This window comes from Petaurus breviceps, unplaced genomic scaffold (assembly GCF_028583685.1).
Source record: "Petaurus breviceps papuanus isolate PSGF00001 unplaced genomic scaffold, PetGlider_PUasm1.0 400, whole genome shotgun sequence".
Lineage (NCBI taxonomy): Eukaryota > Metazoa > Chordata > Mammalia > Diprotodontia > Petauridae > Petaurus > Petaurus breviceps.
In genome coordinates, this window is record NW_027186316.1 from 2,843,439 (window position 1) to 2,859,371 (window position 15,933).

At 45.0% G+C, this 15,933-nt stretch overlaps 1 protein-coding gene across 1 annotated transcript in view; it reads left to right on the top strand.

The window, feature by feature from the left end:
• AR (androgen receptor) overlaps positions 1-15,933 on the top strand; it is a 226,762-nt gene that overhangs the window by 165,802 nt on the left and 45,027 nt on the right. The window contains exon 3 of the mRNA XM_069100407.1: positions 12,127-12,243. Within this exon, the coding sequence (XP_068956508.1) occupies positions 12,127-12,243 (117 nt within the window). The remainder of the gene's footprint in view (positions 1-12,126; positions 12,244-15,933) is intronic.

Genomic DNA, 15,933 nt, shown 5'->3' on the forward strand with positions numbered 1-15,933 from the left:
AGCTCTCAGTTCTTGAATCCTGTCATTTCCTCCAACTCTGACATTTTTTTCATTTCTTTTTCTATGACTAATAGAACACTCTAGTTGCTTAGTGTATATTTGTTGGTTATGATGTGGTAGAAAGAATGCAGAAATGAGAGTCAGAAAGCCTGGGTTTCAGCCACTGTTCAGCTCCATGGGCATCAGAGCTGCTATTCTGCCTGCACAGTTACAGGGGCTGGGTTCAGATCCCACTTCTGACACTTATCTGCATGATCTTAAGAAAGTAACTTCCCTCAGCCATAAAAGAGGGCATTAGAATAGACCAAGGCTTCTGAAACTTTTTCCACTCATGATCCCTCAGTGCTTCTTAAACTGTGGGTCACAGTTGGACTAAATGACCTCTTGTGTTCCTTCTGGCTCTAGACTTTTGATCCTGTGAATAATCTTGGAAAAATAATTTCTCCTCCTCTGTTTCCTCATCTGTAAAATGAGAATCAGGGAGCAGGAGAGAAGACAATTAGATAGCCTTTGAAATCCTTTCTCGACTCTAGATTTAGAACCAAAGTTCCAGTGGGAGAGCTTGTTATCTTCCCTTAGAACAGACTTCTCAGTTTGAATCCTCATGGGGGACCCGTGGAGAACTCCTCCTATGGGGAAAAATGTGACTTTCCATACCCAAGAGACCAGGCCCAGTCAAGAAGTAGGCCTGATGGGGAGGCTAGGTAGCACTACAGTGAATAGAGCAGTGGCCCTTGAGTCAGGAAGACCTGTGTTCAAATCCAACCTCAAATACTTAACACTTACTAGCCACATGACCTTGGGCAAGTCACTTAACCCCAATTGCCCTGCTTCCCCCCTTAAAAAAGCAAAAAAAAAAGTAGGCCTGAGTAATGCTAACTTTGAGGGGCAAACACCAGTTTAAAGCAGAGATGAATCTTTAAGTGGGCTGGATAGAGTCTAGGATCAACTTGAAAGATCATGATTGGCACTCAGTCAGCCTTCGGCCTTCAGCATGAAGGTTTCAGGGTGGAAGGGCAGGGGCAAGAGGGAGGCCCCTGGATCAGTAAAATGAATCTCTTCTCTATTGTAGTCATGTCCTTGAAGCTCTACCCTTGAATCCTAGGAGTAAGTACCCCCACCCCAGCCCTCTGCCCCTGTCCCAGGACTCCTTTTTTCCCCATTGGGTGGTAACTGTACTACTCTAGGGTTGCTCACTGGGGAGGAATTTGGACCCTCACTCCCCGTGTCAGCAGAGGGGACACACATACACAGGGCACTTTTTCATTCTCTGAGAATGTCACTAGCCAATACGCCAGCATTTGACAAATACCTTGTGGTAAATCAGCCAAGGAACTAGGAAATGCTGAAAATACCTGGTTTCCCCTTAGGGGTATCCATAAGGTGAGTATCAAGCAATCACCCAATAAGCATTGTAGGATAGTGGACAAGGCCCTGGATACAGAGTCATGACTAAGATCCTTAGTAATGGTGACCCTACACAAAGCTCTTAACCTCTCTGAGTGTCAGTTCTTCCTCTGTGGAGGATCCCAATGGTGATTGGACTCAATGGCTTTTAAGATCTCCTCTCAACTAGAAAAATCTATGATCCATGAAACATTTATTAAGCACCTATGACATTCCTAACATCATGCTAGGCACTGAGAACACCAAGACAAAATCACAAATAGTCCCTGCCCTCAGGGTGCTTCATAAGCTGGGAAAACAAGTGGTACATGGGGACAGACAGATATAAAGCCATTGAGGGGGAACGACACTAGACTCTGGGAGGGCAGAAAATGAGAGAGAGACAGAGAGAGACAGAGACAGAGAGAAAGAGGAGGGAGAGAGAGGAGAGAGGGAGAGAGCTACAAAGGAGAGAGAGAGAGAGAGAGAGAGAGAGAGAGAGTTAGTTGTACTGAAGCTAAGCCTTGAAGACAACAAGGGATTCTACTAATGGGAGGTGAAGAAGTGGAAGACCTGCCAGTGCAAAGATACCAAGGCAGGAGTACAATATTGTAAAGAAGGCCAGTTGACTGGACCTTCATGTACAGGAAGAGAACAATGTGTAGTCAGGCTAGAGAGGTGAGCTTGGTACTCATACCTTCCCCTCTTAGAGCACCAGCTATATACTCTCTATATAACTTCTTGTATGTACATAGTTGTTTGTCTGTTGCCTCTCCCATTAGAATGTGAGCTTCTTGAAGTCAGGGACCATCTTTGTCTTTCTTTGTATTGCCAGTGTTTAGCATATACTGAGTGCTTACTAAGTGCCAGTTGACTAAACATTTATCAAAAGTACAGGTTGCCCTGAATAGTAGTGAGCTCCCTGTCAGTGAGGATATTAAAGCTGAGTTTGTCAGAGATGTAGAGGGAAGTTCTTGAGTGACCCATATGACTTCTTTCAACTCAGAATCTACAGTTGCATGGCACTGATGATACTACCAGCTCCTCCTCCAGGCCTAAATGCAGAAAATCATCAGACTTACATCAAACCCAACCTTGTCATTTGGTGGATGATGAAACTAAGGCCTAAAGAAGGTCAGTGACTAGCCCAAGGTCACACAACCAGTAAGTTGACAAATGGTGATTTGAACTGAGACCCTCTGTCTCCAAATCTGGAGCTCCTTCCCTAATATCCATGCCCAGGCAACCTTCCCATTGACTCATTCTCCTGGTATACAGATACTGTACACTCTGCCACAATGGTGGCCAGCAAGGAAATATTAAGGGAGAGACTTCTGCCTCTTAATAGAAGATCAGCAATGTGTTAAACATGATGACAGTGATTCCTACGTTGATTTTGGTGGACTCATCAGAAAACATGAACCTGAGAAACCCTAGTAGTAGGTGTTTATTCACTTTTGAAGGATTTATTTTTCTGTTTGAAAGGATGCGACACAGGGTGCCTTGAAATAATCAGCTCTCCTTGGGCATTTCAGATTGAATTTGATTTTCCCAGAGTTTTCAGGAACACATCTGTTGCATGAATCACAATTAAAACGGCAATGTTTTTACAATGTAATGCTCAAGGAGCAGCCATTCAGACCAGCCTCGATTGTATTGGCAAACCCCATGGGGTACCGTTGAACTGAAGGAGGAATGCTTGCAGGTGTTAAGGAGAAAGGTAGGAGTGAACACACACACACACACACACACACAGCCGATTTCCTACTAAACCCTTTTTTGTGCAGTCAGTGAAGGCCAAAGTATTTCCCAGAAGGGGAAACTGAGCTTTCGAAGGTTGAAGTAACAAGGCCAAAGCCACAAAGCTAGGAAACATTGAAGGTAGGCCACAGACCTGGGTTTCATTTCCAAAAGATTAAGCCAGATGGCTGATGAGCCCAGTTAAAGAACAGGACACTTATTTAGGGAAGTTGAGCCCATAGTCCTTTGGGTCAGCGTGTAGAAAGATAAAGGAACAAAGGCCAGGCAGCCCTATAGATAGCTCCTCATCAGTGCAAATCGTCTGTCAGTCACCAGATATTTCATAAACACTTCCTTTGTTCTCAGCTCTCTGTAAAAGGGTTGTGTGAAGGGGAGGTGGGAGGACTAGTACAAATAGGTAGTTCATTGTAGTAGACTCAGAAGTTCAAATGCTGACTCAACTCCCTCACTTTTATAGAAGAGGAAACTGAGTCCCAGGAAGTTTAAACAGGATTTGAACTCGGGTCTAATAGAATTTTTAGATCCCTAGAGTGATGAAGAAATGGAAGCTGGTATTCAGTTCACTTCAACAGACATGAAGCACATTGGGCATATAGCCAAAAGTTGGGCAGTCTCCACCTATAGAAGCTTATGTTCCAACTATAAAGGGTGGCAGGAGGAATGATGTAAAGATACAACATGTACACAGATAAGTAAATACAAAATGATCTTGGGATGGAGGGGCCATTTAAAGGAAGCTAGGGATACCATGAGATAGAAGTGATGAGGGACAGCATTCCAGGCATGGTAGGTATCCTGGGTAAAGGTGTGGAGGTGGGAGATGACATGTCAAGTTTAAAGAACAGCTAACAGGTCAATTTGGCTGGAACATCAGAGTGTGAAATGAAAGGTCTGAAAAAGTAGATGAGATCCAGACTAACTGAGGAGTTCATATTTTATTTTGGCAACAATAGGGAACCACAGCTGTCTGGTTGGTTTTGATTTCTTTTGTTTTGAAGCAGGGAAGTGAGATGGTGAGCCTTGTCTTACTTAGGACAACTCATGGCAGCTGTGTTCAGGACGGATTGGCTATGGGAGAGGCCAGGGACTGGGAGACCAATTGGGAGGCCAGCTCAGATGTGATCCCCGATGGGCCAAACAAGAAGGATGGCCATGTGAGTGGGGGACAGATTCAAGAAGTGTTATGGAGGTGGAAATTGTCAAGGCTTTGGTAAATGATTAGGAATGAGGGGTGAGGGAGAAAAGAGTAAAAGGGTGTCATCGAGGTCACAGACCTGAGTGTCTAGAATGGTGGTTGAGAAGTATGGAGGAGGGGTGGAAATGGGGATGGATAATGAGGCTTGTTTTAGACAGATAGTGTTTGATTTCTAGTACATCCAGCTAGGGATATTGTTGCTATTCAGTAGAGAAAAAGAAAGGGGTCCTCCGTGAGGTAGGAAGAGAATCAAGAAAGAACAGTGCTTGAGAAGCAAAGCGAGGAGAGAATGAATGAATGAACTAATGAATGAATGAATAAAGTGGTTACTGTGTTCCAGGTGCTGTGCTAAGTTATGAGGAGTCAAATACAAAAGGAACACAGTCATTACGCCTAAAGAGCTTACATTCTCACGGTGGAGACAACACATATAGGGAATGGGAGCCCAGGGAATTGGAGTGTGTGAAGTCAGGAGGATGGTGAGCCTAATCGCCAGGAAGTCTGTAGACACTCTCCTTTCCAGAAGCAGTGAGAGCAATGATATGATGGCGATTCTTAGAGTAGGCTATAGAAAGTGGCAGAAAGTATCTAGATGGCAGGATAGGAAATGGCCCAGAGAAGATGAGGCTGCACAGTCCCAGGTCATGCATTGCCCAGTGGACTAGCTCCTCCCACACATGTTCCCTGGTGGTCCTGTGTAGAGGCTAGAGTAACAGCAGCTGTGATACTTGGCCAGGGCAAAGGTGAGGGGATACACATTCCCCGGGGAGAGTATCCAGAAAGAAGAGATTTCGTAAGGTCTAAGATTTTGAGCTTAGAGGTCATTGAAAATGGGAGAGATACCACAAGATTCGAGAAGAGCAAATGTCCCCATTTTCCAAAAAAAAAAGTGAAAAGAAGAGAATTGTTGATTCCTGGGAAAATTCTAGAACTGCCCATTAAAGAAATGACTGGCAAACATCTAGAACAAGGCAGTTATGAGTCAGCTAGGTGGTGCTATGGTGAATAGAGCACCAGCCCTGGAGTCAGGAGGACCTGAGTTCAAATGTGACCTCAGACCCTTAACACTTACTAGCCATGTGACCTTGGGCAAGTCACTTAACCCCAGTTGCCCTGCCTTCCCCATCCAAAAAGAAAAAAGACAGTTATGTTCAAGAACAGGTCATGCCAGACTAACCTTATTCCTTCTTTTGATAGGATGACTAAACTAGCAGATGAGGAGAATGCTGGAGATAGATTTTAGCAAAGATTCCCTAGATTTTAGCAAAGCTTTGGAGCAAGTATCTCATCTCTTCTTGTGGAAAAGATGGAAAGATGTGGATTTGATGATAATGCAATCAGATGAGTGCCAAACTGGCTGGATAACCAGACTCAAAAAGAAATTATTTGTTAATGGTTCAACTATGGCAGGATGTCTCCATTAAAGAATCCTTAGGGGGCATGTAGGTGGTGCTGCAGTAGATAAAGCCCTGGCCCTGGACTCAGAAGGACCTGAGTTCAAATCCAAACTCAGACACTTAACACTTACTAGTTGTGTGACCTTGGACAAGTCACTTAACCCCAATTGCCCTGCCTTCCTCCCTCCAAAAAGACAAAAAAAAAAAAAGAATCCCCAGAGCTCTATCTGTATGTGGCCCTAGGCTGTTGATGTTTTTTTTTCAATGATTTGGATAAGGTCAGCTTCACATGTGAACCAAAGATGGGAGAAATAGCTGGTGTCCTCCCACTGGATGACAGATCCAAGATCCAAAATACTTTAGACTGGCTTAGACACTGGGTTGGATCTAATCAAATATAGATCAGCAGGGATCAATGTAAAGTCTTGTACTTGGGTGCAGAAAAATCACTGTCACCAGTATAATATGTGCTGAAGCATGAAGAAGCAAGTCTTACTGAAAAGAACTTGGAGATTTTAGTGGCCTGCAAAGTTGTCATGAGTTAGCAGCGTGGTAGGATAGCCAAATAGCTCATGGGATCATGGGCTGCATTTCAAAAGAACACTAGCTTTCAGGAATATGGAAGCAGTAGTTTCTCCCTCATCAGACCTCAAAGAGAGTGTTGTGCTGAGTTTAGGGCACCATGGTTTAAGGGCACTGATAAGCCAGAGAGGATATCCAGAGGAGGGCTGCCAGGATGGGGGAAGGCTCTTGAGTTAAAGACATATGAAGAGCTGTTGAAAGAACTGGGCATGGCTAGCTTGGAGAAAAGAAGACTATCCAAGTATCTGAAGGGCTGCAAGTGGAAGAGGTGCAAGTATTGTGTTGTTTGGCACCAGAGGGCAAAACTAGAAGTGATAGAGAGGAGGAGAAAGAGGAAAAAGGAGAAGGTAGAAAGTGGCCAATCTTGGCTGACGTCAGGGCAGACTTCCTAACAATGAGAACTGTGGATGCCTCCAGAGGTAATGGGCTCCCCTTCCTTGAAGATCTGCAAGAAGAGTCTGGATGACCACTTGGCCAGTCTTAGTGGCTTTCACATATGAGTTAGACTAGATGGCTGCTGAGATCCCATCCAACTCTCAACTTCTGTGATTCTGAGTCCAACCCATTTGTTTTCATTTCAGGAAACTGAGACTCAGACAAGTTAAGTTACTTGCCTACCATCACATTGGTAGTAAATGAAACAGGAATCAATCACAGGTCTTCCTGACTCCCAAGTGAAGCTCTCACCATCTCTCGGCATCCCAAGTAGTAGAGAGGTCAAGTCAGATGATTATGATAACTAGCGCTGGCTTCCTCTCTGGGGGTTAGGTTGGGTCCTTGGAGACAAGTTTTACTTACAAGTTTGGGGCCCTTCAATTCAGCCAGTAGAACAGCCCTCTGGGAAGAGGAGGAACCAGGCCTCATTGAGACCTACTCTGAAGAATTTGACTTTTATGGGCGCCGATGATTAGCATCGTGCAAATGTACTTGAGCCTCGGAGACAGAGGTATTGACCCCAGAGCAGCCCTCTGCTGCCATATAGCTCATCTCCCTTCTTGCCTCTGTCAACATCACTCAGGGGAGAGATACTTGACGTCCCATTTTGGTGAAATGGTATGTGTGTGTTTAATTTAATGTATGGTTCTTGAGCCAAGATAAAAGAGAGCAGGAAAATGAAACTGTGTTGGAGAGGAATCCTGGCGACACTGGAGAAGACATTAAAGTGTCTTCTAAAGTGTCTAAGAACATATAACTTGACCCCATGTCCCTTCACCCAAATCTAACATTCTTTCCACTGCACCATGGTAGATATTTCCTTGTTGGTAAACAAAGATTATGGGATCATAGGTTGAGAGCTGGAATGGGGCCTTAGGGACCATCAAAATCTAATCACCCCCCTTTTTTACAGATGAGGAGACTGAGGTAAAAATAATTTGGGGGTCACACAACTCATGTGTGAGTCAGAATTCAGACACAGGACTTCTTGACTTCTGTCAAGTTGGCAGCTGGTGGCACAGTGGATGGAGAGCTGGGCTTTGAGTTAGAAACACCTGATCTCAAATCCCACCTCAGACAGTTACTAGCTGTGTGACCCTGGGCAAGTCATTTAACCTGTCTGCCTCCATTTCCTCATCTGTAAAATGGAAATCATAATAGCACCTACCTCCTGGGATTGTTGTGAGGCTTAGATGAGATAAATTGTAAAGAATTTAGCACAGTGCCTGGAACCTCCATATAAATGGAAGTTATTATTGTTATTTATTAATTAATTAATACATCCTGCCATAGGATAATTGAACCATTAACAAATAATTTCTTTTTGAGTTTGGTTATCCAACCAGTTTGAAATTCATCTGATTGCATTAATTAATTAATTATTAATTTTTACTTGCTCATGAAGGTGCCTCCCAGCTAGTAATGCTCTGACAAAGGCAAGGCTAAGCCCGGTGTTCCTCAGTGTGCCCACAGGTCATAGGTCAAGACCATCCAGCCAATCCTGGTTTGTAGGTGACTCCTCAAACCCACCCTACCTCCTTCCCATCGCCACCATTGTATAGGTCCTTGGTTAAACTTCCTCTGCCTGGTCCCAGAATTCAATCTGGGTATTCAAGGATGGGGCTTCCTATAACCTTCAGAGTTGTTCAGCCATGGAATCAGCTTCCTTGAGAGGCGGTAAGCCCCCTGTCACTGGAGGCTGGATGACTGTTCTCCAGGATTCCTGCTGAGATACCAGTTGAACCAGATGCCCTCTTGGGTTTTTCTGCATCAGAGATTCTGTAATCATGACATGCACAGTGAACAAAGTGGAGAAACCTAACCAGTCCCAGGGTCGCAGCGCCACTCTGTGTAGGAGCAGCCATCAGGCCCATCATATTAGTACCAAGAGAATCAGAGCCTACCAGACATAGAACTGGAAAGAACACTGGCAGCCATCGAGTTCACCCCCTTCATTTAACAGATACTAATGAAAGTAGAATGACTTGTCTGCAATTATATCTAAGATCATAGAAGACACCTCAGATGACATCAAGCCCACAACTTTACTTTACATATGGGGAAACTGAGGCCCTGTCCAAGGTCATACAGAACAAACATCAGAGGAAGAATTCAAGCCAAGGTTGTCTGACTCCAGTGACAGTTGTATTGGTCTCTGAGGCTCTTGCAGGGGAAACCTCAGTGTCTCTAAAGGGTCTGATGGTAAATAGGGATGAGAGAAGGCAAGGGCCATGGGCAGTGCAGAGATTTTGAGCCAGCTGCCTCTGAAAGGTCCTCCTCCCTGGTCTCTGGGCAATCATTCTTGGTTCTCAAAGGGTCGGGGACATTCTAATCTGCTTCTAATAAGCAAAATGACCAGGTATTTCAGTGCCTGCTTGGCTTTTCAAGGCCACATCATGACCTCGTCTCCTGCAGCCAGAGAGAGGGGATTATTCTTTTCCGAGAGAGCTCAGTGATATGGACCTTGATTATAGGTTGTTGATATAATTTGGCTGCTGGAGGTTAACAGTGTCAAACAAAGAGCATGGCTGTATAACATTAGTAGCCCCCCAAGGATGGAGAACTGGAGAGAAGTGGGTGTTAGTGCTGTTGCTTCTCTGATCACCTAGGAGATGACAGGAGAGCTGGGGGCTTCAGGGCAGCCAGAAGCCTGTGAACCAGCCTCCAACAGGAAATTAGGGGTTCAGATTGCTACCATGGGATGTAGGCCATTCAACAGAAAGCAGAATTGGCCTCTGCCCTCAGACAGCTTTCCTTCTGATACCTCCCAGCTCCCTGGTCCACCATGATTTCCACCCCCTACAATATCAGAAATAGCACTTGAAATCCTGCCTCTGACATTCTCACTACCTGTCTGACTTCAGTGAAATCATCTGAATGTTAAGTCATATGTAAAATTGAGGGTGGGGTGGGACTAGATGGCTTCTAAGAGATCATTTCACCTCCCTGAGCCTCAGTTTCCCCTTCTGTAAAGTGAAGAAGTTGGACTCCATGACCTCTGAGTTCCCTTCCAGCTATAGAACTCCAACTTTATGATCTTATGTCTTTCTACACAGATGGTTGAGAACAATGCACCAGTTTGCAGGAAAGCGGGATAAGGATTCCCATTTCCTGGTCTTTACCACCATGCTCTCTTTCCAGTGGGACTAAATAAAGAAGGCAAACAAATGGCCACTGGCCCAAATATGTTTAATAATAGCAAAATGGTTCCAAATCAGGTGCTGCCAGGCACTCACTGGCTCAGAGTTCTTAAGCAGACAGGCGATGTCTTAGACACTGTCCCAGAATATACTGCATTCTGCCTTGTTGAAGAGCTGGCACCCCAGGGCAATACAAAACACACCACATATATCATTGTGTGGATGTTAGAGCCCTTAGCAGAAATTAAGAGAGATGAGATAACTGCTAGTGAAGAGTTCGGTTTTACTAGCATTGAGGCTAATGGCGCTACCTAGTGGCAGGGGGACCAAAGTTCTTGCCACAGACTGACAGGTGGTCCCTGGAAGGCACTCCGACTACATTTCACACCACAAGTGTAGCAGTCTGATGAACAGATGCCTTCACTGTCTCTGAGATGGGACTCCATTATAAGTAAAGAAGGGGAGAAGAAAACAGCTCTCCATCATCTGGAAAAAATGAGTCGAACTAAATGAGTTTCTGTTCTAAAGTCTCTTCCATTTCTGGCATTATTCTGTGTTCTTTGTTCTAAGCTCCCTTCCCTAACTTTGGATATTTTATAATCTTTGTCCTACCCAGCTCTGCCATTTCATATTCTAAAGCTCCTACCATCCTCAGCTCTGACCTGCTCTGTCCTAAAATCCCTCCTACCGTGTTTCCCCGATAATAAGACACTGTCTTATTATTTTTTTTTTTTTGGACAGAAAAACACCAGAGGGCTTATTTTAATGAACATTGACAGCAATTTTAATAAACAGGTAAATGTAAACAAAAAAATGTACCTTTATTCAATAAGCAAATCACTGGGGAAGAACAGGATGACGTGCTCACTGCTGCAGCTCTGATTGGATGCAGCTTCGAGCGTGGCGTGCGTTTCACGGGGGGGGGGGGAGGACGGTGAATACAGAGGGTACCGTATAGCTCAGGGGATATCAATAGGGTTTATTTTCGGGGGAGGGCTTATTTTAGAGGAATCTTACACAGTAAGGGGAGGTCTTATTTTCGGGATAGGTCTTATTATCAGGGAAACACGGTACCAGCCCTTCTCGCTCTGATAATCTGTTTGAAATACCCCTCCCTTCTAACTTAACATTTTATGTAGTTTCTTCCAGCTCTCAGATTCCCTGTGCTATGTGTTAATGTCCCTCCCAGTTCAAACACTATATCACCTATAATATTTCTTTCATCTTGCCCCTAGGTGTTGGTTCCCATTAAATCTCCTTTCTTCTCTCTCTACCCAAAGGTTTACCAAACCCTCTAACAAAAAAGTCCACATTCCTCTTACCTTATCCACCCAAGAAAAAATAATCATTAACCAAAGAGAAAAGGGAAGGGGGAAGGGGAAGGAGTGGAACATGTACTTTTTACACTAAAAGCCCTTAGCGCAATGTCAGGTACATAGTTGTCCCTTAATAAATGCTTTGTTGACTTGTTGGCTTGATGTCTTCCTCCATCCACTGGGAGCTTCAAAGGGCTCAGGCTATTGATCATGAGAGCTTACAAAGATCTTAAGAGTCATCTAACAAATGCTTTCACACACCCCAACCCCTCAACCCCCTCACCCCTGCAACTCACACCATCCTTCTTCCTTTTTTGTTGGTCCATTACAGAAAGACTGGGTTTCCCCTTCCTTTCATCTCTACATCTTACATACTGAGAAATGATTTCCAACAATCACCAAACCATTTGTTTATCCCTGTGGAGTTATTTATTATAGATTCCGACCTATACTGTTATTGTGAAAAAAAGCATCAGGAAGACACTGAGCCTTAATTACCAGTGTGAGTATGGGGGAATGTTGGCTTTACCCGAGTCCTTGTGATAAAATAACAGAAGAGTGGTAATTTTCAATTGTGATCATTTACTCGTGAGTACTCGTGGTTTTAATGATGACAAAGTATCATAAGTGATTACTTTAGCCTTGACAGTAATAGTGACAGTGGCACCTGATTTAGTACATTTGTTCATTATTCTATGCTTTCCTACCTTGGATGTTTATGCAATTTCCCACCAGTGCTCTACCAGTTCATTGTAATCATCGGTTTGGATTTCAGTTTTTACCTGCTGGTCTTTTGTCTCCTTCACTCATCAGTCAGATTTTATCTTTCTGCCTCTCTTGCCTAGAAACAACTCAAGGAGAGACTCCAGAGACACATTAACAGGTCCATCTGCTTCTGTCTTTTGCTCTTCTAGGAAAACAAAAGTACCTGTGTGCCAGCAGGAATGATTGTACCATTGATAAATTCAGAAGGAAAAATTGCCCGTCATGTCGGCTCCGAAAGTGCTATGAAGCAGGAATGACCCTTGGAGGTATGTTCAGACTCTTTGTTTTGGGAGCAGATTTTTCTATCACATAATCCTGAGAAAGAATCAAGGTTCTAGACACAGGCCACCTTACACAGCCTGGGCCACTTTACCTCCTTGCATCCCCACTAAGTCTGTCAGGATCCCCCAAACATGCCACAGGACCCTCTGTGGTTGGGTAGACCCATTGAGTAGTAGTAAGTGGTTGTCACTAGGAAATCTCAGGGTTATTTGCTTAAGTAGCAACTTGGGGTCAAAGGACTGAGGGACACAGTTCTGCTCCAGGCCCTGCCCTAAATTTTGAGGAATGTGTAGAAGCTGACACCTTTGACCCAGGCACGGTGGAGAGAATAGGCAGGGGCTTGAATGTTGTCAATGGTACCACTGTAATACAGCTTTATTCCTCACTGCCTGTCCCCTTTAGGTATTCAAGACCTAAAACCTGAGACAACTCAAAGTATAACCCAATATACAAAACTTCTCCAGGGCAACAGAAAATATAAAAAAATGCAAAGATACATAGTCTACTGGGAACAGCCCTGGCTTTGCAGTCAAGCTCTCTCCCTCATTCCCCTTCATTTCCTCATCTGTAAAATGAGAGGGTTGTACTATATGGCCTATAAGATTCCTTCCAGCTCAGAATCCATGCTTCTGTGATTTGGTGCTTGGAGGCAAGCCACCCACATAGCTATGTCCCCAGAGCTACACTCTACTAGCCAGTCAGTGCCTAGGTTCTCAGCTTTCCCTTCTCTCAAGGCCCTGAGATCTTCCAGAAGACAGCTGAGTTGTTCTCACTTTGATAAGCTAGATGTATATAAAAGTCTCTGAGTAGAGGAGAGGTTGGAGCCTTTGTTAGGGCTTGGAGCAAGAGCTGCCTCTTCCCTGCTCCCTTTGGGCTCCACACTGCCCATCTCAGCTCCAGCCTGCGCCAAATCTACTCAGTAAATTTCCTATTCCACATTACCCAGAGATGAGCAGGAATTATCGTATTTTCTCTCTCAGGCCATTCAGGCAACATCATTTTCCAAGGGGTTCTTGACTAGTCAGTTGCTGAGAGGAGCCTAACTCTTTCCCACAGATCTCTACCTTTGCCTTTCCCTAGCCCTTAGCCCAGTGCTCTGCCCCCAGCACCTAGCCCGGAACCCTCCTGTTCTCTGACCCAAGCACCAGGCCAGAAGGTTCCAACCCAGTTTGCCTATGCCCTGGCCAGTGGCCAGGGAGGAGAGCTACTTCAAGCTCCAGGCTTCATTTCTCTGTATTTATATCTGCCTAGAACCAGTGTCCCTCCCCTCTCTTCCTCTTTCCAAACCTCCATCCCACCACCCAACTCCCAGAATGCTGTTTCCTTCAAGGACTTTCATTTTTCAAGAGAAGAACAGTCTCACTAGGCCACTTTGATTTAGAAATCAGAATGGGAGAAAGGCAAACCTATTCCTGGCACCCCGGTACCTTATTAGAGGTGATCAGCCCAGCAAACACAAAGAGCCTGGTGCATAAAGCCTGGCCCTCTCCTCTCCCTCCTTGGGCCTAATTTGTAGCAATTACACCTCTCTGACTGTTCCCTCACCCTCTTTCAGAGAGATGCCCCACGGCTCATGTGCCCGTGGGCCTGCTGGCCAGAACTGACTGTTTCCCATCTGCTGCCCATCTCTTCCCCTGGCCTTCCCCCACCCCCACCCTGCTGGCACACACCAAGGCTTTTCCATAACGATGACCCATCACATGCCCACTAAGATGCCCAGAAGGAGCTCATCCAACTGGCCAGGCCCTCAGAAGCCCCCGTGAATGGGGTCCCACACTGCTGGCTCCCTCGCAACCTGCATGTCTCGGCAGATAACCAGGAACTGAATTGGGAGCGCACTTGTTGGCATGTCCAGCCACGCTTAAGATCCTCATGATAGCCTTAGCTGTGGTCTAGCAAAGGGCCTTCCCTCCAAACCTCCCTAGCTGAGAGTAAGAACAGGGAATTAGTATCCCCATCTTCCAGATGGGGAAGTGGAAGCCCAGAGAGGGAAGGAGACATAATTAGGAGAGAAGAGGCAGCACTCAGATGCAAGTCTTCTGCCTCCTGCTGCTTGGGTCTTTGAGCTACAAGCAGTCACCCTTGAGAACTTCCGAGGCAGAATGTCAGAGCCGGAAGGAACCTTAGAACTTTGGACAGAACAATTGTCCAGTGCAGGATAGGCCCCTGTCTGCATCACAGTCTGCCCTCCCCACACTTTGGCTGCCTGGGGAAGCAAAGGGAATTCCTTTCTAAGAGCCATGTTTTTAATTACATAAATAAAATAGATGATTAGAAGGAAAACCAATTGTAATGAGACAGAGCTACCAATGTTTTTTTTTTATTTTAAATTTTTTTGATGGAACATCAAATAACATCCTCCCTTTAATGAGCCTCTTACCTGAAATACAAATGCTTGGTGGGGATTGCTGAAATGCCAATTTTCTTCCAACCAAGGCTACTTAAGCTAGTTAAGGCTGAGAACCACTGGGTTTAGAGCTTTGGGTTTTCTCTCTGTTGGCTCATCTGATCCTCCCAATAACCCTCAAGGAATCCAAAACTGAGAGACATTAAAGGACCCTTTAGAAACAAAACTCATTGTGTCACTAATGCACAGGGATGGAATGTTACTGAGACTTTTTGTTTTCACATCACCCTCATTCCTTTCCTCTCCCCAGCTAGCCATCCCTGGTAACAGAAAGTGCTGGTCTGTTCTGAATCTGTGCTTTCATTGCTATGGGGAAGGCCCAGTGAGGAAATGGCTTTGACAGTCTTAGAGAGCCCTGGGGGAGGGGAAGAAGGAAGGGAGGGAGGAGAGAGGGAGGGAGCGAGGGAAAAAGGAAGGAAGGGAAGAAAGAAAAGAGAGGATGGAGGGAGTGAGGGAAAAAGGAAGGAAGGGAAGAAAGAAAAGAGGGGAGGAAAGGAAGAGAGGAAAGCAAGGAAGGAGGAAGGAAAGAAAAAAGAGGGAGAGAAGGAAAGGAAGAAAGAAATGAGTGAAGAAGGGAGGGAGCGAGGGAAAAAAGAAAGGAAGGGCAGAATGAAAAGAGGGAGGGGAAAAGGAAAGTAGGAAGGAAGAGAAAAAGAAAAGAAGTAAGGATGAAAGGAAGAGAGGAAGGGAAAGAAGGAGGGAGGAAGAGAAGGAAGAAAGGAAAGTAAAAAGACAGAGAAGGAAGAAAGGAGGGAAGGAAGGAAAGGGGGGAGGAAAGGAAGAAAGGAAGGGAGCGAGGAAAAAAGGACTTAGCATAGGAGATGCTAAGTACTTTACAATAATTAATTCATTTGATCCTTACAACAACTCTTCAAGGTTAGGTGCTATTATCATCTTCATTTTATAGTTGAGGAAACAGACAGACAGAAATTAAGTGACTTGTTCAGGGTCACACAGCCATTCATTGAGGGTGAGACTTGAATCATAGGTTTTCCTGACTTCCAAGGCCAGCTCTCCATTCACCATCCTGTGCTCCCTCCAATGATGATGATGGGACCTGTGATGCCATTGGTCTAGAGAAGTCCCAGTGAGGAAATTTCCTCCACCAGTGCAGCTCTACCTCTGCCTTGGCTGCATTTCTGAGTTTTAGACAGTTGACTGAGGCACTAAAATGACTTACCCAGGGTCACACAGCTAGTCTGTGTCAAAGACAAGTAGGGCTGACCTCTGAGGTTGGCTCTCTGTCTAATCTCATCACACTAAATGC